The sequence below is a fragment of the Anarhichas minor genome, unplaced genomic scaffold (assembly GCF_050575085.1).
Source record: "Anarhichas minor isolate MPS153535 unplaced genomic scaffold, ASM5057508v1 ptg000003l, whole genome shotgun sequence".
Taxonomy (NCBI): Eukaryota; Metazoa; Chordata; class Actinopteri; order Perciformes; family Anarhichadidae; genus Anarhichas; species Anarhichas minor.
In genome coordinates this window covers 14,824,475-14,849,422 of record NW_027466449.1, presented here as the reverse complement: position 1 = coordinate 14,849,422, position 24,948 = coordinate 14,824,475, and the positions used below count along the sequence as shown (strand labels likewise).

Genomic DNA, 24,948 nt, shown 5'->3' with positions numbered 1-24,948 from the left:
ACCCTTTGGGTAAATAAGCACATGCTTAGACTCCACGTCCAATCTCTCACTGAGTTCTTTCCAAAATGAAAAAAAAAAGATCATGCTAAAAGGCATTTCTACATTCCTCCAAAACAAGTCTGGAAGTATTTTAAAAACAAAACCCCAGGATAAGTGTTTGGGTGGACAGCTTTATGCCAAGGAGACGAGAGGCCCTGCGCTGACGGCTCCCAGTCTGCAACATCCCTAAGCCCAATCTCAGGCTTGAGTTTCCCCCAAAGCCCTGCCAGTGGGCTCAGCTGGAATTGTTCATTTCATGGTGGATGGGACGGAACAATCCTGAGAGAAGAGAGAGAGAGTGTGTGTGTGGATACACTCTTCAGGAGCAGGCTAATGCACCAATCTCAAATCCGTCCTTTAACTCATCACTCCAGCTCCTCTCCTCTGAACTGTGGAGAGACTCTCTTGTCCGAACTCGAACCGTGCGTGTCACAACAATCAAAGTGACTGCTAACTGGGGAGACAGCGGGGAAGTGAGCAGGGTTAGTGCTAAGCCTAAGAAGTGTCTCTACTATCCTGAACCCCTCTGGGTATGATGGGAGCGGGGTTAACCAGATCATCACTTCCCTGACTCAATCCCACGTATCCGGGAGTTAAAAAGCGACTAGAATGAAATGTTTTCTGCACGAGTGAAGGGTGAGGACGTTCTCATCACCGCCTCGGAAGAGTGGCCAACGCAGTTAAAAGGAATGCATTTAAGAGCGCTGCGGGGCAAATCAGCGTGACGCTCTTTGATGACTACTTTTCCCCATCAGGAGCTGGTCAATAATGCATCACTCTGAAACCTCCTGTTTGATTAGTCAACCTTGCGACGTGATCCCAAAGGATTACAAGAGCAGGGGTACAGGCTCGGCCAGGCGGGGACTCAAGAGACTTCGTGGTGGATGACAGATGACAGATTAAGCTTTTCTGTCAGAAAGATTGAGGGACATCCTCAAAAAGAATCTTTTAAAAAACAATGTCACGATACAATTAGCAAGCCAATTAGCAAACAACAGTGTTAACTGACATGACCGCTAACCGCTATTCTTCAAAAGCCCATTTCAAAGCCGTAACGACTTTTGAGTTATAGATCATGTTACGTCTTTGGGGAAGGTTAAAGTAAAAGGGCGTTCATTTCCCTATAGATTGCACAGGGAATTGAGCACTACTGAATCAATACAAACCAAATCAGTGTTGGTCAATAGAAATCTGAGACCCCCCCAAAAAATCTGTTCTCTGGGCAACATGGAGGCTACATGTACGACGCATGATGAATATGAACATGCAATGATGAAAGCGTTTCCTTTACAGCACGGTGGCTCTCTGTCAAACATCTGTCCATTTCATTCATCCTGCTTGGATTCCTCCCAGCGAGTCACACTCAGGCCGCATGCGATTGTGGCATTTCCACTTTATGGGGAAGCGTAAGAAAACATCTTCACTTGTGTCTTTTAGTTCCACATCGGGGCGAAACATTGTGATTTGTGGTTGCGGAGAACCGGAGTATTAAGCGTAGATGCTTGCGATATTAAGCTACTTGAGAGAGTTTAAAGAAATAGCAATGATAAGAGGGTATTTGGGTTTCTGTAGGACCTCACCCAAAACGCATAGGTCATAAATGTGGGGACGGTGGTGCTACAGTGGGGAGCTAATAGCCTTCCTGCATCTGGTTTTCATTCTAAAGAGGATGTGTGTTTTGGATTAAATTGACATTGATTCCTCTGTTTTTCCTAAGACTCTAAAGATCCTTTACAGCCTCGCCATGAAGGAGGTGTGGTGATTAAATACCATCCCTCTCTTACCTCTGCGAGATAATAGTCGTGACATTCATTAAAGATGTAATCAAGTTCTTATATGCTTCACTTCCTCTCTCCAGTGTGATTTGAGAGGGTACAATGGCTCCCTGTGAGGTAAATTATACAGTGAGTGACATCTCACTCCGCACAGACAGGAGCAGTGTGCTGTGATATTGCATTGCTTCCACCTTGCTGACTCCCTGACATCTTTGTGGGATTTAGGGCAGTCGGTGGAGACCTCGGGGGGAAAGAAAACAGAGCATCCCGGGTGAGGCGCACTAGGCAGCGTTCTGCTTCACGCTCCGCCGCCTTCTGCCACCGCCCAATGTCATTATGCTGCCAACACATCCAATTACAAGCGACCGTGTGGCACGCGCCGCAGCGAGCAAACAAAGAAGACATCGACAGGGCTGAGCGTGCATTGGCCTAACTCGAGTCCCTGAGCTGACAGTCACACACACACACACACACACACACACTGGTGCTGTACTGGCTAAAGAAAAGCTGAGAGCCGAGAACAAGCCGTTATGGACACCACCGAGAGTTTATGCGGCGATGTAACCATGAAAAGCAGCCGAAATAAAACAAAATCACTTGAGCTTTTTGGAGAAACAACATGGGGTGAATCCAAAGAGAAGCACCTGAAAGATCTGTAAACTGAACTTCTGAGGATCAGGTGAATGTCTCCTCCTCTGCAGCCTCGGGCACATCTGGTCTATAAGGGTTGTGAGGGTCTGACCTCGTCTGGGAACCAGCTGCTTAGGCTCTCCTCTCCAGGGCCAAGGGGACTAATCTTTTCTCAGGGGCCGAAAGGAGCTTAAACCTGGAAGAGGAAGCTGGGGCCTTAAACATGAAACCTCGGCTATACCTCTTCCTCTCCTCTCTTGTGTTTGTGCAGAGGATTATTTCCTTTAGCAGAGCAGAGCGGAGGCATTAGAAGGAGTTAAATTCCTGAGAAAAGATGTCTTTAGAGCCCTTTCAGGTCTCAAGGCAAGAGTTGGATTTGTACTTGACAGCTAAGCCATGCGTCGATTAAAAAAAACATCCACTCATTTAATAATTCATTTGATCGCTGTCTTCACAGGATTATGAGGGAATTTCTGAGTCAGATCTCAACCAGGAAGTCTCTGCGAAAAAATAAAAAAATTGTGGAAAGCTCTCTCCTGTTTGATTATGAAAATGTATATCAAAGTTATCAATGGATGCAACTCTGTTGGATGCAACAACAGCAGCCACACAACCATACATTGCAATCACACAGCTGCACGCAAGGCAGGAGCTGATCCACGGCACAGCAAATGATCCACGCACAACTCGACGCCGTTGCTAAATGGCTTGGAAAATAGTCCTGCTTTACCCCGAGATACAAGTGCCCGAGGGAGGAAGACGCACAGAGAGACAAAGAGACAAATACAGTAAGAGTGAGAGAATCGACAAGTCAGTGCAGGTTTATTATCGATCTAAAAGATGTGAGTTTTTGTTCCATTCCACTTTAATCCCGGCATTGAATGCAGTCCATCCAGTAAACTGATACGAGTCCGTTGCCTCGTGTGCCCACATGTAAAAGCGCCTTCCCAGTGAATCACTGTTAAGTGCTGAGAAGTTTTCCTGTCATCACTTCATTCACCTCGATGCGAAATCCGCTGTAGCAAGTCGCCTGGTTGCTTTCTTCTACAAAACAAAACAGCTCACAGCAGCTACGAGGGTTAGCCGGCTTTCAATATCAAGTATCAGCGAAAGGTTGTTAGGTTGAGAGGTTGAGAGAGGTGATGTCTGAGGAGCAGCGGGGTCTGACCTTCACAACAAAACAAAGGAATGTAGGGTGGGTGAATGGGGGAGGAGCAACAAGACAGAAAGATAGCATGGGGAGGGGGGGGGGGGGGTCTATGTTTAGCAGCTCCCAGCAGCAGGAAGATGAGTTTTTTTTCCCCCCCCTTCATTTCATAACCTGTTAAGCGTAATACGTTCTCTGAGAGGTTAATATGAATGACACACTGGTGAAATATTAAACCATGGGAAAGTACGGCTGGCTGACGGCTCACTCGGAGCTCTCAGCTCAGGGTCAAGCTCTTCATAAATTCACCACTTTTCGTCAGACTTATTTATAAAAAAAAAGAAAAAAAAAGTCGCCTTTTTTCTTTTGTGAAAACACATTTGGAAACTACCTGCTATGTGAAATGAGGAAATATCTCATGCAGCAGTCTAATAAGAGCTCAATTCAGCACAGAAACATATATTACCATCCACGATGTGACATTACACATGCAGAGAACAGAATTGCAACCACATGGGTTCTGTCAGGCCGAGTTTGAAATATGACATTCCCATTTAATGCATGTTTTCCTGACAAAAGCCCCTTATACAACACCGTTTTCCTGCATAATTAAGTCAGCTGCGGAAAATGTATGTAAAACAATTAGTTTACACTGTGTTGAGGGCACACACACACACACACACACACTCACCTAGACAATTGTGCCCATCATGTGCCAAGCGGAAGCCATCATAGCATGTGCACCTGTAATTTCCTGGGATGTTGATGCACTCGTGGACGCAGCCGCCGTTGTACTCAGTTGCACACTCGTCGACATCTGCAGAGAGAAGATACACGAGGATGTGAGAGCAGTTCCTTCAAAACGTTAAACAATCAGGATCCAGTTAGGATGAAGGATGAAGGATGTAGGAGCAGCAAACAGTTAGGTTTTTTTGGGGAAATACTCCATTTACTTGACGAGAAGATCAATACCACTCTCCTATATGTTTGTTAAATATAAAGATGCAGCCAGTTAGCTTAGCATTAAGATATTAAGTTATTCATATGCGCATTAATCTCTGGAAGAAAGATAATGAGCATGCTTATCACAATGTTAAATATAGTCTTATAAAATCTGAGTGTGATTGTGTGGCCATTCTCTACTTTCACAAGAGCTCTTATGAGGTAAACAGAGATGAAGCAACAGCTGTGGCAATTAGTTGGTTCACCTGTTACTGGGTCTATGCCAGAGCTTCGCTGATATTATGTTTTTAAACTCTTTACACAGATTGCCAAGATTTAATGCCATATTTAATATGTTAAAATGTCACCGGTTTTATGCCAAGACATTACTTTTTCTCTTTGGAATTTTATAGTTGGCAGGATGCAAAAGCCTTTGAAACTGCTCTTTTTTTTTAGCGGAATTGGGCACTAAAAGCTTTCTACTGAGACGCAGAGAATGAACTTAGTAAAATTACATTATTGACAATACAGCCTGACTGGTAGCCAATACTTAATATAAGGCTAATATTCACCATCAGGCTGATGCATTGATCAAACCCTGAAGTTCATCAGTCCTGAAGAAATGTGACACATAAACAAGAGCAGAGGCCGGAAGATAAAGAGAGACTGGAGATTGGCATGACAGCCTGAGAGGAGTTGTCTGTTACGGTTATGATGATGGTTGAGGGGCCCGTAAACTGAGGAGACCCAGGCAAGGTGGACCGAGATACACAACGCACTTCCAGTCAGCACTCTCTGGCCCATTTAGGGCCGATGAGCCCGGTCGTTCAGCTCCTCTTTGAGGCTGTCTCACTCTGGGCTTAATTGGACTTGACAGCGGAGGGATGGCCCTGAAACAAGGAAACACTCTCCTGCTCCCTGCTTCTCCACTTCCCACACATCGCTGTCATTCCCCGATCACAGCACTCAATCAACCATCACTTTCATACTCCTCTCTAAACCTGGAACACCCACCACATGTAAACAATGGGATTTTTCTCCAACTGCTTGCTGAATTTGTTTTTATCCGACACTCGTCACATCCCCCTAAGTCAACTCCAAACTTTTGTCCCTTTACAATACAATAAACAATATACATATTTGTCTTTTACAAAAAGAGTAAAATATTCTGAGGGTTCAGGTTTTACCAGACTTTAGGTAGAAAGATGAAGTCCTGGACGTATTTCTATGTTAAGAAGACAAAGAAGTAAAAAAAAAAAAGAATTCATTTAAAATTAATTAAGTAATAAAAATTGATTTTATTATTTTTTTAATCAAAAGACATTCACATTGGGGTTCATTGTCATATTTTGCCCACTGAGGAGGCTCAGGAAAAACTTTACAGATCCCTTAAAAGGTGAAATGTGTAAAAAGCTGGCCAAAATTTTAAATGAAATAACATTATCAGCAGAATGTGATAAGGTTACAGTATTGACGTTATGTCAAAGACTGTAGTGTCCAGTCTGCCGACATGAGCACTGGGATGAAGAAGAAGAGCTGCCCCGGGGGTTTGCCAGGTTGAAGTCACAGGGTCCTTGTTTATTGTCTTTGTTTATTGGATTCAATATAAACTGGCAGAAACAAGAAGCCGACTCGTATTTTTGTTTCGTCCTCCCCGTCCGTGAGAGACTACTTCGCCCGGAGGAGAGCTGGCGGCATCTCCGCAAAACGGCCCTTCAGTTAGCGGCTGTGGCCGCTGATCCCAGACCACTTGACTCCACACCGGATCAGCAGTTGCTGCCGTTAGACCCGGTGCTGCCCACTGGCAGTACATTGAGGTGCCCGCTGTCGCCCCCGGCCCCGGGTTATCAAAACAAACACGGACCGTACGGGCCCCGGTTAATGGCACAGTAAACATAAAGAAGGCTGAATCGCTCTTTTCGTTTCCATCCTTCTGTAGCTCAACAAGAAAATACTGTCCAGAGAAACACAAAGAGGGAAAATTGGAAGATGCCGACATCAGTGTCACTGAGAATTACAGCTAGCAAAACCTGCTTAGATGTCCACATTGGCACCCGCCTATTGTTTTAAAACATTTGAACACATTGTAAACCTGTCCTCAAACAGCATCAGTGTGTCCCCTGAAGATAAAAACTTGTGCTTCAACTCATGCTCATAAAACACAGCTGTTGCTACGGGTTATATTGAAGCTATCACTAAAGCTAAAAATCAAACATGAACCCTAGATATTGAGTTCTGCTGCTCTCTTCCAACACAAATAGGTTCGGCTCCAATTCAACAGGCGGTCAGACGCCACGCTCCTCAAATGCTACCGCCAGTTACTGACACGCTTTGTGATATTTCCTCATTTTCATGAACGTTGCTTTTGAATTGTACAGCACAAGTATATATCGGCTGACCTTGAGCTCAGTGGAAACCCAACCTCGCACGTATTTTTACAATAGATTCAATAAAGCAAACTTTTATGACCCACAGGCAGGAGGCCATGAAAAACACTCGGTCAAGTAAATGAAAGAATAATAATAGTAAGCAAAAAAAACGACATTGTGAAATATGGTTTTGTAATAATACTAATATAAATTGTGGAATATAATGATCCGGAGGCTTTGGGTACATTGGAAAAGGTTAGAAAAACAGACTTGTGTCTGACAGTCTGCGAGGCTCTGGCTCTGGAAATATCCCTGACTGCTTGGCGGGGCCTCTGACCGCCGTTTCAGCCACTATCTTAATTCTCTCCCTCCAACATGTGTAGGAAATTTACTGCTTCATTTCATCTTGTCACAAAGGAGCACTCTGCACCTGGCTTTCCCCCTTCCTCCGTCAGCCGCTCCCTCCCTCGTCTCTCTCCTCCCTCTTCAGGGAGAGTCTTAAAGCTAATGAGTTATGTTGAATGAGACAGAAGGTCTTATCAAGCCTGTCACTGGCCCAGGGGGCTTACGTTCAGATGGATAAGGCAAATCAACATGAGAAAAGTTCCCTTTTTAACTTCAACGTACAGTCAAAGTCCTCCCTGTGCTCTGACCGAGGGGAGCAGGAGTTTGTGCCTCGAACCGCAGCTGGAAATGAGCAGATGAATCCGTTAAAACAGTTACCTTCACAATGTTTGCCGTCCCCTTTATAGCCCGACTTGCAGATACATTTGTATGACTTCAGGGTGTTCTGGCAGATGGCGTCGATGCTGCAGTTGTCAAGCGCCTCTGCACACTCGTCCACATCTAGGAAGGAGGAAAGAGGGAGGGGGGGGGGGGGGGGGGGGGGTTAGTGGATGAAGAGGAAACATTCTCGTTGATGGCGACATAGTTATACGACAAAATACAGATTTTTGGAATTTCGAACTCCATGTAGTTGATTGTACTATATCTCACCACTCAAGAGTAAAAGACAAAAACAGTGAAAGTTAATACAAATCATATCCCCATGATTGTGAGGTTAAGCCTGGTTAAATTGGTGCCATTTGTTCCAAGACTAGGAACTCAAACACTTGATTTTGCTGCAGTGACCTTTAACAGACCAACTGGACCGCTGCCTTTGAAAAAAGCCTGTACAATGTACAATGCATTTTGGCAATCTCATTTTGCAGGTATTTGATCAAAAATCCATCCAATACTTGTTGAGATATTTCAGTCTGGACAAACCGACAGACCAACAGTGCCATCCCTTTGCAGACTAAGAGGTGATGAAAACACACATTTGAAACATAATAATGTAACGCACAGTATTAACTTCAATCAAAGTGGGATGTTCAAGCCCAGACTAATGGATCACATTTATGCTCGACCAGTTCTCATAACCCTGACTAACAGATATGGGCAGACATAAAAATAGCTCTATATAAAAAGGTAACTGTTGTATAACTGCTGGATTGAGTTTGAATTCTAAAAAGAGAGAATGTGAAAAGATAAGAATGGAAATGGATTTAACCAGAAGCATGATCAGGTTTGCCTCACGGAGCCCCTAATCCCACCAAATCCCAGTTAACTAGCCCAGGTGTTTAGGATTACCCCCTGCACACAGGGGAAGGGCAGCTTAACAAGGTTTACATAGCTTCCAATATCCACTCTTATCACAAGCCCTCTGCAGGAGCCGGCTGATCCCACTGGGAAATGACCAGCAACCTAAACCCCTGAGCTTAGCATATTGCCTATATCTGCCTATTCCTGGAGGTCATGAAGTCTGCTGTGGAAGATGGGACGGCGACGGCGCAGAATGCACAAAAGTCCGTTGAAAATCTGTGTCACGGTGTTGAATGTAAAATAGCCATTACAAGGGGTCTCAACACCTTCAGGCCAAAATAGTGGAAACATCACAATGGCACCGTGTTAACGCTGGTATCGCTACAGGACGGAGACACAGCTACCAGGTCAGAGTCATACTTATCCTACTGTGACATTTCACTCATAGTTTGTAGAGGTTTCAGGGAAACAATGGCCGTCGTTACACTTGTCTTTTGGGATTGGAACTCAGCTGTCTCCGCATACGTGTCCACGCTCCAATGAGAGCTGCGTGATCGTGTATTGATCGGCTATGATCGGCAGATATACACATTTCATTTCCGAATAGCTTTTCCTTTTTTTAATTGAAGAATATACCTGCTAATTCAGAGATAAACATATTTTCCTTTAAATACTTCACAAAATAAAAGTCCCATTATTTTCTTCTCTTTTATTTTGAAGCAGAAACATTAGAGAATGTTGGGTTTTCATGAGCAGCAACTTAACTCGGCTCAGACGGCAGGTCTCAGCTGTGCTCCAGCCCCCGTTTTTTTTCCTCTTCTCGCGTGAGACCCGGTAGATGATGCGAGACCTGCCTTTGATACATTGTCCGGATTGTGCCCACATGTGGTCCACGACTCACTGAGATCCGAACTCAATGCGAGCCAGGCCACCTCGAGCATGTAGTTTGGCTGATCGGATCCCAATGAGAGCAAGATGCGACCTCAAAGTGTACAGACTCGACAGTTAATGCGTCCTGGCACGATCGGATGACAAAAGTCACACTGGAAGGATAAGTGTAACCACAGCCACAATCAACATGCTCACATGTTAATGGATTTGAAATTCTAACTTCCTGATTTAACTCCAGAGGTAAGAAAACCTCATTCTAAATCAAACTGAAATTTGTAATAAGTTAAAAATCAATAAAAATCCACCTGGTACAGAGCCCTACTCAACAGCATGTTGTGTGGTTCACTCCATATGTCTATTCTTTTTTTCCTTAAGGATCTATTAATGTTGCTTTTTTCATATTAAAGGTTACGGGATCACCAAAGTGCTCATAATTCAACCTGAGGGCCACATAAATATGCATTACAATCCATCCAATAGTTGTTGGAACATTTCACTAAAAAACAAAAATGTCAACTTGCTGCTGGCTCTGGAGGAAAAGTCATGGGATCAGCAAAATCAGTAGGATTTATCCCCCGGAGGCAATATGTGCACAACATTTCATCTTAATCCAACTATTCAATAATTTAGTCTGGACCAGAGCAGTGGAAAGCCTGACAGGCCGACATTACCATCCCGAGAGCCACGCTACATTTTCCTCAATATTATTAAATGTCTGAGTCGAAATGGAGATGTCAAAATAACATGTTAAACATCTGCTTTTCGTCAGCTGATACAAAAGGTTGAGCATGAACACTGAAGCTGTCCAAATAAAGTGATACCAGCTGAGGTTTTTTTTTTTTTCATACATTTGCAACGTTCTTTTTAAAGATTTGTCAGATTTTGTGTGTTTGTATAGTGTTTACATTTCTGTGCAACACTCAGTAAAGAATATAGCACCTGAGACAGTTGTGGCTCCTCTCTTGCCAAGTTTCCACAAAGCCATTTAGTGACGCAAGAGCTCCCCGAGCCCTGCATCGATTTATATTATGCGAGAACAATATAGATCCTCCTTAAGGAGCAGCCTGGGTCTTCTGTCTTCCAGGATAAGAGCAGGAGAGGCCGTGTGAGGAAGGGATTTTTCAATAGAGGAGGCATTAATCACAACAAAATATCTGTCTTATTGTCAGGTTTGTTGGTGCCCAGCCTCTGTTGTAATTAATTTTCATTATGACAGAATCTCAAAGAATCTCTCTTTTCATCTTGTTATTAATGTTCCCATCTGGAGCATCCGTTCTCTTTATCACACCAGTCTGCAAGGTTTGCCGAAAATCACTCGCCTTGAGAAGCAGACACACACACACACACTCTCGAGGTCGAAAACTGCGAGTACGATTCAAAGATTGACAGCAAAACACATCAGCTAAAAGGTCAATGGTGAAATTAAAACACAAATGTACAAAGAGTGCAGAAAACAGTCAATTATGTCGGTTTACGCCAAAGCTCAGATTTTTTTCTTCTTCAAATTTGCATCCCAAACAGTTTTATTGTGTTATCATCTCCGCCAGGAGATCATGTATTTGGTCATGTGTGCATTAGTGAGTGTGTGTGCATCTCTGTGTCTGTCTCTCTACTGTGTATCTCGCATTCTGCTAGACCCGTCAGTCTAATATTTTTAGTGCTCATTTATGACAATGCTCAAGGACCTCTTGTGGTTGCAGTGATTCACACTTTTGGAAACATTTTAATAATTGACTATTTTATACAGCCATTGATTGCTGGCCTCTTATTACTCACAACTGCTTCAGTTTGGACTCTTGTTTCAGCTGTTACTTGAAACTTATTACTTGTAACTTTAAACTTTGGTGGCATGGTATAGTTACAGCACGGGCTAACACTCCACTAACAGTGAATATGAACATGAGAGAAATGTCTCACTGTAGACTGTTTTGTCTACAGTGAGAAGCCCATTTACCAAGATCTGGAAATCAACCGGGACACAATGAGACAAGCAATTTGTGACTCCCACATTCCCATTTCCTTTGGTGTGAGCTGTACAACATGTAATGAAAACAAATTAAGAAACCCTTGCCCGCAAACTACAATAGCACGTGTCCGTCAAAACATTGTCTAAAAAAATCCACCCATAAGAGTTACTGGGAGTGTTCCAGGACGACAAAAGATAATTGTGCTGGTCTTGTTGGAAACCTAACATGTCTTTTCCATGGAAATAAACATGTCAGAATCAATATATTCTTTGAGGCTCCTCTGAATGCTTGAGGAAAGAACATGCAGCGTGCTCAGTAATGCTGCCTTGGTAATTGACTCATGGCCAAGATGAAAAGATCCATTCTTTTGTGTTGAGGAATTAAAGTTGTTGGGAACAAGTTAAGGCAGCGGAGGATGAAGCCGGCGCTTCGAGACAAGGATGAATAAACAAAGCCAAAACAACAAAACCAGAGAAGAAAGAGATGTTGGGCAACGCTCAGATGTTTAAACGGTTTCCTCCGGGGAATGTGTCATTTTGAATATTGCTGCTGTTGCAGCTCTCCTCTGGTTCATGCACTTGAACACATTAAAGCCACAAATAGCTGGAGTCTGTGTTTAAACCCACTGACATGCTCACAGTTCTGAATTCAAAGATTTTGTTGGATGAAAACAAGTTGAACAGTAATGAAGCGTGTGAACCGATTCACTTCATGCTCTATTGTATGCTCAATAAAACTTAAAACTTTGCCGTGTGTCGAACTCCCAAATCCCTAAATGCATCGTCACATGCTCTTGACTCAGCAAAGCAGACTTTACATTTTTCGGAGGCGACGGTAAATAAACAGGATTTATTAGAATTGTGTCACATTTGCTGGATACAACATCCAAATGTCCTCGGAGACGGTTATTAAGAAAGTTACTCTGAAAAGCCATTAGTCCGTTTCTTCTAAAGTAGTCCCTACGTGTAAGTCAGAGCTGCTGGCTGTAGAGGTGAGACCCTGTCCGAGGTGGTTTTCCTCCCTGATTTATGAGAAGGACCATGGGATAAGCAGTGCATTTAGCTGGGCCGGCTCGAGGAGGTGTTAGCAGGAATAAAACTCAGAGGGCAGAGCGCGAGTGTGTGGGAGAACTGTAGGGCCGAAGGCGTGTAGTTCAAACATAGGGCAATGTTTACTTTGAGTGTTGAGACCCTCGCTGTTTGCTTTGCCCCAAACCTGCCCCCCCCCCCCCCCTATCACCTTTCCTTCAGATACAGAAATAGACTGAGTGGAGCTGGGACACCCATAGGTGTAGCTTTACTCACGCCGACACCAGCAAACTTAAATGATAGTCAAAAAATATGGACCAAGTGATGCCTTCAGTCAGCCAGAACGGTTCGGTCCAACGTTTGAACAGTTGCGGGTTTCGCATCGGAGACGAAACATTCCTGCTTGACAAAAGTAGTTTCAGATGAAATCATTTCTACGAGCTCCTCTCGCGGCGGAGGAGGAAGGGTGCCGGGTTCAAGTCCATAAAAAAGGTGTTCCTCGGATCACAGCGTTTGTCGTACTGCGCATAATTACAAAGGAACAAGTATTGTAATTATGCGTCTTAGAACCACACTTACACTATACTTAGGGTTGTGGTTGTGCAGGATGGGGTTACGGTCAGGATTATTACTTTAGGTGCAGAGCAGCAGAGAGAACACTTCAAAATCCCCTCCAGACATGTTTTGAAACAAATAAAAAGACTGCTTAAAAAAATGATTTAGATTTGATTTGATTTTTTTTTTTTTTCTGTTTTTTTTACACAAATCAAATAATAATTAATTAATCGGCAACTATTTAATTGTGATGTTTTAAGCTAAAATCTTGGCTGGGTCCAGCTTTCAATGAATTACGTGGTTAAAAGTTCTTAAAATGACTTCTACTCCCTCACCCACATCGGAAAATCCAGAATCTATGAATATGCAAATATTGTTTTGTTCGTTTCCAAAGTTTAACCGCTGGGTACAAGATGTCTCCTCCTTCACCGAAGAGTCGATCTTCGACTGGCTTCCAAATTAGTTGAGATTTACCAAAGTTTTGTTTGTATGTTCTCATCTTAAACTCCGATTGAAGTGAGCGCAGAGAAACGATTCCCCTCCAGCAGATGAATATGAACTCTGCACACACGTCATTCTGCACAGCTCAAACATCAACGTAAACAATAAGCTAAACCAAAATCTGATGAACCAAAATCAAAACTGCTCATTTCTTTAAATCAATGTAGCACATGCACAGCACATCACATTAATACGAGCATACTGAATGTGTCTACATGCTATATACGTTACTCACTAATGAGCGGAAGTGAGGACAAGGTTGGGGAGAGGACAGGAACTATGGCTGGGTGTTGTGGATTTTCAAAATGCGCAGGGCAGCAGAAAAAAAAAGGGTTTTGATGAAATACAGACGTCAACATTAACACAAAATTTTGCATCTCCCCCCAACCCCCCTGCCCAGATCCCCCTCAGCTAATGAAGGGACACACTGTTGGTTGTCCAGCAAGCCTCTAAAAACCTGTGAATAAAAATATCAACTGCTTCCATTCGGGATATTTACACTCATCCTTCACACACTCTAAATGTTTAGGAATCACGACCACTGACTGATCCTGTGCTTTCAGAAACTGTGATCACGACTTCAAAACCACGGCTCCCTCCCTGCTTGTGTCCACCAACCATGAAGCCTCAGATTAATCTGAGGCCGGAGGGAAAATGAACAAGAACATGCGAGCTGAGTTTAAGGAGGTCAATTTCATGTTCACATGCTGAAAGACTTTCTGTGCCTTCACCTTGTTTATACCCGGGACTTTTAGTCCTTATATCTACTGATTGTCTATCATTTAAATTTCATTAGTTGTGTATTTTCCTTAAAGGGGATACTTCACCAATTTTACACATGAAGTTCAGATTACTGACGAGACAGTACTACTCAAACAGCAGTATAATGTCCTGAAGGGAGATGGATGTACTGAATGAAATAAGTTTTTCTAAAAAGTTTAACGAATACTTGAGGCTTAAAGTCCAGATATCTCGACCTCTGCTGCAAATATTTTGTCAATTATTTTGTAATATGCTTCTTGTGAGTCTCGTACGAGTGCAATGGCTGGAGTGCCTCTTTAGGGCATAAATTGAAGATAATTTTCTCGACGAGTGAAGCGACCATTCAAGGTTCGCATGCCCATTAGGAACGAGCCGATCGCTTGGCTCTCCGAACTGCTGCTTGCAGACTTGTTCTCGAGAGCCGCTCGTTACTCAGTGACTCCGGGGGCAATGAGGAGTTTGGTTGTGTTGTGCGTCCAAATTGAACCAACTCTGACACTGCACACGCCCAGCAATACACCCGCCAAGTGTGAAGCAGACTCTCAAGAAACATGAGAGTCTGCAAACATGACATGCACACTTACATACAGACAGACAGCGATTCCTATGTTTAAAGTTTAGTATTGCTCTACAAACATTACTTTATTCATTCAACTATAATGTAAGACCAAGAAAATCAGCAAATTATAACATTTGAAGACGTAGAGCTTTAACATTTTGGGGCATCTAATTTATATTTCCATGTGCATAGTCTTTGTGAAATAAATAATCCAACCTACTATATATTTAGTATTAGTGGAAATAGTGACCCTTTAATATTCTACGATGTTTCATAAAGCAATATGTTCAAGATCTTGCTCAGCTTCTGAGTATTGCTGAATTAGATTCTACAACTGTCTGATTCTGTAATATGCAAACACTGATATATAACGGATGCGTATTTGGGTTGTTCAACACGTTCAAGGTCTTCATATCTGCTTCTTCCGTCTAACACACTCCCTAACACACTCGCGCTTATAAAGGCATCGTCTGTTGATGCCTTTATAAGCGCGAGTGTGTTCTTTCCAACAAAACAGACGGCAACAAAGACGAGCCTGGAGACTGCAGAGTAAAGAGCAAGCGGACTCACCTTGCTTCATTTCAAAAAAAAAAAAAGAAAGGCTCAAACTCTGTAATTAATGGGGATTTCTTGTGATTTCGATCATAGACCCAGCAGCTGGGGCTGCGCCTTTCCTTTAGCATGTGTGGCCTTAATAGACTATGACTCACAGACCTCCGGACCACCTCCAGAAGAACAACACATATTACAGTAATTAAGTGAATCATAGAATAATACTGAGAGAGCGCAGAGAGAGGCTGTCATGACACTCTCTAAGTGTCAGAGGTCTAATGCATACCACACTGAATAATTGAGCATAACTTGTAAGCGTTTCCCATAAGGAGCCAAAGTGACAAGAAATTCATTTGTACCTTTCAAGGGATTTTTCACCCTTCTTGGCATGTGTCGTCCACCGTTAATGACTTCTTGGCCTCGTGCAGCGTATTTTATATACGGAAAGGGCGGCACTGAGTCCAGCTGTGTGCCTTATATTTATACAACCAGAGCTAACTGACATGACACTCTGCCCTCTGCACACAGCAATTACATTCATTGGCGGTTGCTTTAACCAGATACAGTACCAACTCTAAAGATGGCAATGTAGCAATTACAGCAGAAGTGTGATATTTTTAGTTGTTTCCTGTCAAACTGAGGTACAAAGTGAATGGTTCTCTGTGTAAACTGGGAAGCAGACATCAACTACAAAAGCTCAGAAATGGGGAGTTCAGCGGGCTGGAACTGACTGGATACATGCTTCGTTTAAATGCTGTGAGACAGCGTAATCACGTAACGCTAACATTTCACTCACACAGACGTATCAAGCGTTTGATGGCCTCTCCATCACTGCTCCGAGGGTATTTCAATCAGACTGCGTGAGGGGACGTCTTCACATGAGGGAAAAATGTGAGCGGAAAGTCTGGGACAAAACTTTCTTTCAGATTTTCCTGGGATATATTTGCCAAAGATATGAAGTTTGCTATGATGTATGACAAACAAAAGTTTGGCATTTTAGTTTGAAACATCGCATTTTCATAGTTATTATTATTAAAAATTAAAACAAATGTTGAGAGAGATTTCAACCTTGACAAATGCCTTTTTCCTCCATGTAGACGTCTCAAATAGTCTTCCTGCTGCGTAGTTTCCCTAAAAATGTGTTACTGGCTAAATTCAAACTGTACCCTGTGATTAATCAGTGAAGCACAATGTCATGTCTGACAACTCTAAATATGTTTATATAATTGTAAAAATATTAGTGTTGACAGTTTTTATCATTTAAAAAAGCTAAAAAGCTCTCTTCCACTTATCTAGACTGCTAGTTGACGCAAAGCATGTCCCCATCCGTATACAGCAATATAAAACAATACACACTGCTTTATACATAGTGTTAGCTTTCTGTTCTTTTTGGATATATGGAAGTACCCTAAACATGTGAACGACACACGTAACCATGTAATAACCACGTAATAGTGAGCATTGGAGAAGATTAAGCTAAAAAGGACTGAATGCCTGCAGAGCTACAATCAGTAGTTGATGCATTGTTTAGTTTATCAAGAGAAAATTAATCAGCAACTATTTTGTTGATCAATTAACAAAACAAAAAGATCTGATTCCAGCAATTTGAATATTTTCTTGTTTTCTTAGTTCTGTGCCAGTAAACTGAAAAACGTTGTTGGCCAGACGAAAGCAATCTTAGAACATTACGATGTGCTCTGGGACCTTGTGATGGGCATTCTTTGCAATTTGCTGACATTTTATAGACCAAATGATTAATCGAGAAAATAAATCGGTAGATTAATTGATTATAAAAGTAACCCTTGGTTGCAGCCCACATGCCTGCATGATGGACGGTGTAATGATTTAAAACACAAAGCCATGAACAACAAGTGCTTGCCAGTAATCAACAGTATAAACTATTACAGTCTGCAATAAATATCTATCTGGTGTTTAGCGGGGGCGATTAAATACTGCAGAGGGTAATTTGTTTTTTTTCCCCATGCCTTTGTCCATTGAGGAAGTCTCATTTTCATCAGTGAAGTCATCCCCCTTTCTACCCAGAATGCATTGGCCAGAACCCACCAAATAAATAACTAGCCCTTTTTTTTTTTTTTTCTCATCTGGATTCCTTGATGTACTGGGTTGGATTTTTCCATTACTAAGCAGAATAAGAGCATTTCCTTTCACTTCCAGCAGTCTCTAAAGCTGGCGCTCACCATCAGGAATGTAAACACACACACAGTCTGTAAACAAGGCTCTCTCTGACCCCCAACCCCCCTCCAACAACGCTGACCACCGCAGACCGGCCTAATGACGTCCCTCGCTGACCCCCCCCCCCCCGAACACTCAAAGAGAGACGCAGCCCCATTATTCAGCCGAGAGGTCACAGAGGGGAGCGGGGAAGAGGGCGAAAGAGGAGGAAGGATGGTGGAGCGACAGCCGTAGGCCCAGGAAAAGTACAGAGACTGACATGACAGTCCCACTGATATCTTCTCCCGAGTCACAGTATCCCCAATCAGTGAGTAATGGAACAGAAAAAACTAAACGTGGGCTGTGCAGTGGGGGGGGGGTTAGAGGATTAATGATGAAGACGAGCCGACGCAGCTGGCTGAGGGACGGCACTGAGGCTCCTCAGCGAGCCATCAGCGGCTTGTGAGGAGGGCTCTGGAGGTGAGTTTAAGACTGTGGGGTCAGAGTGCCGTCAACGCTGACTCCATCCTCCCCCGAAACCAACAGGGATGTTGTCAGCACAGTGCCGCATCTGCACAGAGAACAAAGGCCACTGACAGGGTGAGAGGGAAAGAGAGGAAGAGATGGGAGCTGGAGAGAAGAGTTTTCTAATTTTAACCACAATGCCGCAGTTGAGAGAAGCATCACAGGACTCATTTGGAACATATTGTTCCGATTAAAGCCTCGCTAAATTAACAAGCTCTCTGCACTCCTCAGTGTGAGGGTTCCAATGTTTTTCACCACTGAACACTGGTGTTGCACACAAAGCAGTTGTTCTCGGGGAAAGTTTGGGTGATTCAACAACTTCTCCTCTATTGCATAGCAAATCTGCAGCCCTGCAAGCATTCTGAATGAGGTGACGGGTAAACATTGGTCGCAGGGGTCTCGCTATAGCTGCTGATAAGGTGATTTTCTGTGAGAGAAAGGGAGAAAAGGTACCACGACAGAGCAATCTCAACAGCTGGTGGGTTCCCCCGGGGGGCAACATTGACTGGTTCGGTTCCGTCTGGCTGTGACCCATCATTCGTACAGCATACAGAATTTGTTAATTCAGTATATGCATGCAGATGATGAGAAGAGGCAGTTATTAAATATAATTTTAAGCAAACTGAAGGAAAAGCCCACCGGATGCTAGTAACCAAAGACTGAAAATAAGAAGTGCACGTAGTCATTGTGACGTAACCCATCGATTTGTGGACTGCCGTTATGAAGCCTTGAGTTTGGCGACTACGCCGTCGCCATCTTGGATTACAGCTGTCGCTATGTTGTTGTTTTTTCGCAACCAATAAACAGAAGTTACCATATTTGGAATGTGAAGGAAGAAATGTAGAGATGCCGAATACGGCTCTGGTATCAGCAGACCTGTCGCAGTTAGCGCGCCCTCAAGCATACTACGCTTAATGGTCTATTGTACTCTAGGACCTAAATGGGACCATGATTTACTAAATGAACATCATGCTGTATTGAAGAAGGTAATACATCAAGTGAGAAGTAGAGATATTTTCTCATAGACTTCTATACAATCAAACTTATTTTTGTAACCGGAGGAGTCGCCCCCTGCTGTTCAGTAGAGAGAATGCAAGTTTTAAGACACTTCCGCATTGGCTTCCCTCGGCAGAACCGGAGGTTGCCGGCTGCTAGTAACGTGTCGCGTGCCTGTGCAACCACAACCTGCTGGCCAGTGAACGAGGTGGGAGGCGGGACTACACTACAAACATACACAACGCTACAGTTATTCTCAGCTGCATGCACAAGTGTGTAGTACTGCGGCCGATCAATAGGGTCATTCTAGGTGGCATCAATCTTGTCATCTAACTCCAATAAATGGATATCTTACAATTTTGCACTATATATAAATTAATGCTGGAAGCCCTTTATGTGATGGTGGTACATTCTTAATGTCATAAATGGAAAGGCAGTATAGAACTTTAGCCTTTCAACAGAGTGGAATAAAAACCATATTTCTCATTTTAACAAAGAAAGTCAGTCTAGCGAATATGCAGCTTTATTACAAAAACTATTTCCAGGAGAAACGGATGGATTAAATGCTAATCATTTGGAAAGTGCACTTATTGAGATTCTAGTTTGGAGACCTTGAGTGGGGAAGTCACATTTCTTAAGGCCAGAATCTTTGACAGTCTGTTGCAGAGAGGAAAATGTCTCGGCTTTACATTCCAGTGGCGAGGATGAAAGTGAGCAACTGTCCAGAACGAGGGCCCGCTGAATCGCCATGGGTCACAGCTCGCACCAGACAGCTTCGACTTTACATGTGCCTGTAAACACGGTGCTGCATTTGTATGTAGCTGCCGCCTGCCTGCACTAAAACTAAACTAAAATATGTGTATCAAGCTGCAACTTGGCCATGGAACTAAAGAAAATAAATAGGCAAAAAACTTGAACCATTACATTGTTTTTTTTTAAAGAATTCTCTGTCCATCGTAGAGCCTCATTTTGAGAAGTGAAAACACTTCTGCCTGCTAAGTGCAATCATTAATATCCAGTCCAAAATCACTCATCGCAGTCAGACACATTCACTTGTACTCGCAACACACCCATAGATCAAAGTCGTTTTTTCCGTGATTCATACCGCATTGCTCTTGGACAGAATTGTTATCAAGTGTTTCACCACTCAAGTAATGCCAGGATAATAATCTCTCGGTTGCTCTGTAACAACATGTACAGCGGTGTTGGAGCACCACTTGGCAGGCAGATGCTTTCTGAGCCGAGTGGTAAAGTGAAGCCGGATTGATCCCCTCCACCCACTCATCAGCGAGTGGCCGAGGGCTACCCCGAGGCTCAACCTGCCTCAGACACTCCGATCATAACGAGAACGCAACCGTCTGACACGGCATACCCGCTGCAGAGAAAGGGAGAAGACAAGAGAGTACATTTTGTTTGGGTAAAGGGGCATGTATCTGTTCGGAGCTCATCTGCTTTAATTTAGTGAGAGGTAACGCGTAGGAGAGACTAAAGAGCGACATGTCACTTGCGTTAAGCGATCAAAAACGCAACGTCCTCAAACACAAAGTCCTTAAAGTGGCAATCTTTAAAGAAGACGTATTATGCTCATTTTCAGGTTCATACGTGTATTGTGGGTTTCTACTAGAACACATTTAAGGTACCATGTTGTAGAAAGAGACATTTTCATGTCTAGATAAAAATAAATATATATTTTTTAACATTAAAGCATGTAAATATTTTAGTCTTGGACGATTTAGAATTTCTCTTTGTGTGAAAACAAAAACATTGTGCTGGAGTTTAGCAGTCTGGAGTCTTTTTGTTGATATATTTACTGTAAAACAGCATTTTTTTCCAGGAATGTCACTAAAGACACCCAGTTAGTATACTGCAAATACTGCAATACTCTCATCAGTGGGCCATAGCCTCAATCACCACTGTGTTACCTCCTTCAGCGATAGTGACTTAACAGACACTTATTGAAATGAAAATCCTCAAGATTGCCACTTAAACAGAGTCTTTTTTTTCCCCCTGGCTGACCTGAACGCATCTTCCATTTGCCGGCTGTTAAAAATTACACTGCCAAAAAATTGTGCTCTGGTACCTTTGGCAGGCAAATAGAGACTTTTGCATCTGCTTGTTATAAAGTCACATCCAGTCTGTGAGGGGATAATAGCAACAGCCCGACAAACACCACTGCGGGAGCTCGTCAGGAGTACGCAACGCAGAAACCCTACAGCCTGACAAACGAGAGTGAAGGTGATGAAAGAGGAGCGCCAAAGGAGAGACGCAAACTTAAAGCGAGACGACTGGCCGTGGTCAAAGAAGACAGTGCTGCAGTCTATGTCCACCCGTCTGTCTTTTTCTGTCTTGCTGCTAAATAGCGAACCTTCAGAGAAGTTCAAGGCCATGGGCAGAAGTAAAAGCCCCATTAAAATGGATATTTTATGCGGCTCCACATACAGTTTCAAAGAGCGGTCCAAACGACCACAGACACAGCCTATACACTCTCTCACTGTCCCAATTACACACACACACACACACGCTGACACTTCCATGCTTACACAGACCTGCAGCATATCCAGCTTTCTGTCAAGTAACACATAATGGGCCGGACAGGACCGGGGAAAGCGACGAAGGGGACAGAGGAGAGCTGTGCACTGTGACTGCTTTTTTTTGTGTGCTTTTTTTGTTGCAAAAATATAAATAGCGCACGGGCTGACAGCGAGCTTTCTGACACACTGGGTGTAATGCAGCCGTTGCTTATGGCTGACAGAGAAAAAGCACAGCTACTTCATTAAGTGCAAAGGAAAAGAAAGCGGAGGACAAAGCAAACAAAGCAAGAGTTGGGTGAAAAAGGAAAGGGGTGAGTGAGTGAGTGTTGGGGGTGGGTGGGTGATGGAGGGGGGGGGGGGGGGGGGGTTCTTCTTCTTCCTTTCCTTCTCGCTCATAGTGGAGACTCGGGCAGTATCTCTATAGGTAAGCTTCCCCGTCACTTGGGCCTCACATTGCCAAGGCTGCTCGGTTCCCACAGTGTGCCCGGGCCTGGATCTGGCCTTCCTACGCGCTCAGGCAGCCCCGCGTCTTTAGACCCCCAGGCCCCGGAGCAGAGGTTACACCAACACAACCAGCCACAGCAGCATGTCAGCCCCACACCAACCGTTGCCTTGGTGCCGCCGCATTAACGAAGAGCTCCCGACTCCGTTCGAGGGAAAGTGATTTGCCATGACGTGCATGGCTCCCCTCTCTCCTTTCCTTCTCTTTTTCCTCGCTTGTTGCTGCTCGCTCACTGAGAAACCTGCTCTCTCTCTCTCTCTCTCACTGTCTGTCTCTGCACCCTTAATCTCTCCTGTTTTCAGCCGGTCTCATTTTTCCCTTCTTTGTCATTCTCTCCACCACATCCTCAAATCTGCCCTCCCTCATTCCACTGCTCCCTCGCTCCCTTTTTTTCTTAGAGTAATGACCGAGGCCTGAACCACTGTGCCATGATTAGACTGACTGATGAAAGACAAAGGCTCTTGTCGGCAACATCTGCATTGAATAAATATTGAGATGACAAATTGTGCATTTTTTCTTTTAAGTCTTCATCGCTCATCCCTCCAGTTTTTCCAAAATGGTTCCCAGCTTGAAGACGTGTCAGTGCCACAGAGTTGCCACCAAACATCAAACGCAATATTTATTTTCAGTTGGGCACAAAATATGCTCACAAATAACTCCGGAGCCAAACACAGAGAGCACGTCGCTGCCGAGCTGCTCGCCTTGCGCAAGGAACCGGAGGAGAAGCCGAGCGAGCGGTCGTCCACGCCGTTTCGCTTGGCGACCGAGAAACAGGTGCACGCCACGGCCGACCCTCGACACTCACGCAGCGGCATTCCACGCCACAGGGAAGTGTGTAATCGATGTTGTGGAAAATAAAGTGAGAAAAAAGTAGTTCTAATTGCAAAATGTAAATATTGAGTTTTCCCACAAGTGGGGGCAGACCACCCAGGATGCAAAATAGTCACCCACCCCCTTTCCCCTTTTTGCCTTGTCGACCGCCTGAGAGATGTCTTTTTGTGTGTGCGAAACATCACCGGCCACAATCGACACTCACACAGAAAAAGAAAAAAAAAAAAAACGGCGTTTCTTTTGCATATACTCCTGGCAGCTCTGGCTTGGCATTTGCATTGTGGGAAAATGAAGTGGTGAAAAAAAAAAACCCTGAAGGAGAAAGGCTGAGGGGATCACAAATTGAGTGTGTAACACCGTGTCTTTCTTGCTCCTGTAAGGTGCCGGGGGGGTTTTAAATTCAGGCTGCCCTTGTCTGGTCTGAATAATTTCTCACAAGAGAGGAGAGCAAGAGGGCAGCCAGCTGAGCAGGCCGGCACTGTAGCTGCAGTGTCTGACAGACAGAGACTCCTCCGTGTGCGTGTTACAGGCCGGTGTCAAATACTTGTCTGGACCGTGGCAAATACCTCCCGGTCGTCTCACTACAATCACCTGCAGGATCAGATATGAAACATAACTGTTCACACTGATGATGCTGTTTGAAGATCAAAGGCAACAGAGAACTTAGTCAAACTCAATTCAAGCCTTTTTTTTTTTTCGCATAACTACAAACAACTGAGTGTACAGACGACAAAAAAAGAAATTAAGTGATTGCAAAATGAGTCAGTGGATGAACAGAAGGAGCCTGTTTGAATCAAACAGAGTAATCGTTTGATCCAAAACTTCGCTTTAAACCTCTAATATCCCAAATACTCTTCTTTTTCTACTTGTTTTAATAAGCATAGATTAAAGTCCCATTCGTTTAGACAGCTGATCAAGTGTCATCACTGCCGGCTTTCCAAAAATCCTCCAACAAACCTATCAATTAGGCACCAAACCGATCATTCCCAGCCATCAGGAGTAAAGAAAAATTTGCTTTTTGTTGACGTGAAAACTTACCTTGACTGGTTTTACTTCCTGAAGCGGACTGTTGGACAAAGGCGACCAAGCAGAAACCTACAAATCCAAGGCTCGCGCGTATCAAAGCGTGCATATACATCTTTAACTTAACAGCTACAGTCGGAACACGAGCACTTTCTGAGAGCTACGATGCGCGCGAGAGCACATGCAGAGGGTGTGTGTGCGTGCGGTATAAAGGTCTCTTGTTATTCCCTCTGAGCACCCGCTGGTAGGACACCGCGCGATCCTGTTTCCTCTTTACGCCTCGCTTATACGACTTTCAAGTGATCGGGGTTGAGGACAGCCCGGCGGCGCGGAGCGGAGGAAGGCTTTTCTGTTATCATGTTTCGAGCCAGACCGATGTCAATTTAAGAAAGGGGGAGAGAGAGAGGAAAAGAGAGAGAGAGCGGGAGATGGAGCGGCGGGGTCTGAAGGGGGAGGAGAGAAGAAGAAGAAGCGTCCGCGCTGCGCTCCGGACTCCTCTGCTGCTCCTTCTCTTACTGGCCCTCACCGTTTCCTTTTTTTCCCTTCTTTTTTTGTTATGCAGGAATTTATTACACGCACACACACACACACACACACACACACACACACACACACACACACACACACACACACACACACACACACACACACACACACACACACACACACACACACACACACACACACACACACACACACACACACACAGGTGCTGGTCGGCGAGAAGGTGGACCGGGGTTCTGTCTACCACGTGCTCGGGCTGGCGTGGTCACCTGGCCGGTGTCACCTGCTCAACAAACAAACAAAAAAAGTCCCCCCCCCCCCCTCACGTCGGCGGGGTGGGAAGCGAGGGGGGAGGGGGGGGGGGGGGGGGGGCAAGAGGGCGGATGGATTTATAAAGGACTCAGATGGGAAAAGTAATAGCCTGGAGATTGCATTTTGTTCTTGGCTCGTGTGAAGCTGCAGCTCATCCAGTCCGACTATCAAACCAATAAGCGCCCATTTTCAACGGGTCGCGGGGTGCAGCGTTGACGTGATGGAGTCTGCTGATGGAAGAGGAATGTGTT

At 44.1% G+C, this 24,948-nt stretch overlaps 1 protein-coding gene across 1 annotated transcript in view; it reads right to left on the bottom strand.

Moving 5' to 3' along the window:
• scube3 (signal peptide, CUB domain, EGF-like 3) overlaps positions 1–23,996 on the bottom strand; it is a 64,366-nt gene extending 40,370 nt beyond the window's left edge. The window contains exons 1-3 of the mRNA XM_076092122.1: positions 23,897–23,996; positions 7,626–7,748; positions 4,283–4,408 (exon numbers count right to left, since the gene is read on the bottom strand). Coding sequence (XP_075948237.1) covers positions 4,283–4,408; positions 7,626–7,748; positions 23,897–23,996 — 349 coding nt within the window. The remainder of the gene's footprint in view (positions 1–4,282; positions 4,409–7,625; positions 7,749–23,896) is intronic.
• Positions 23,997–24,948: the final 952 nt, after the last annotated feature.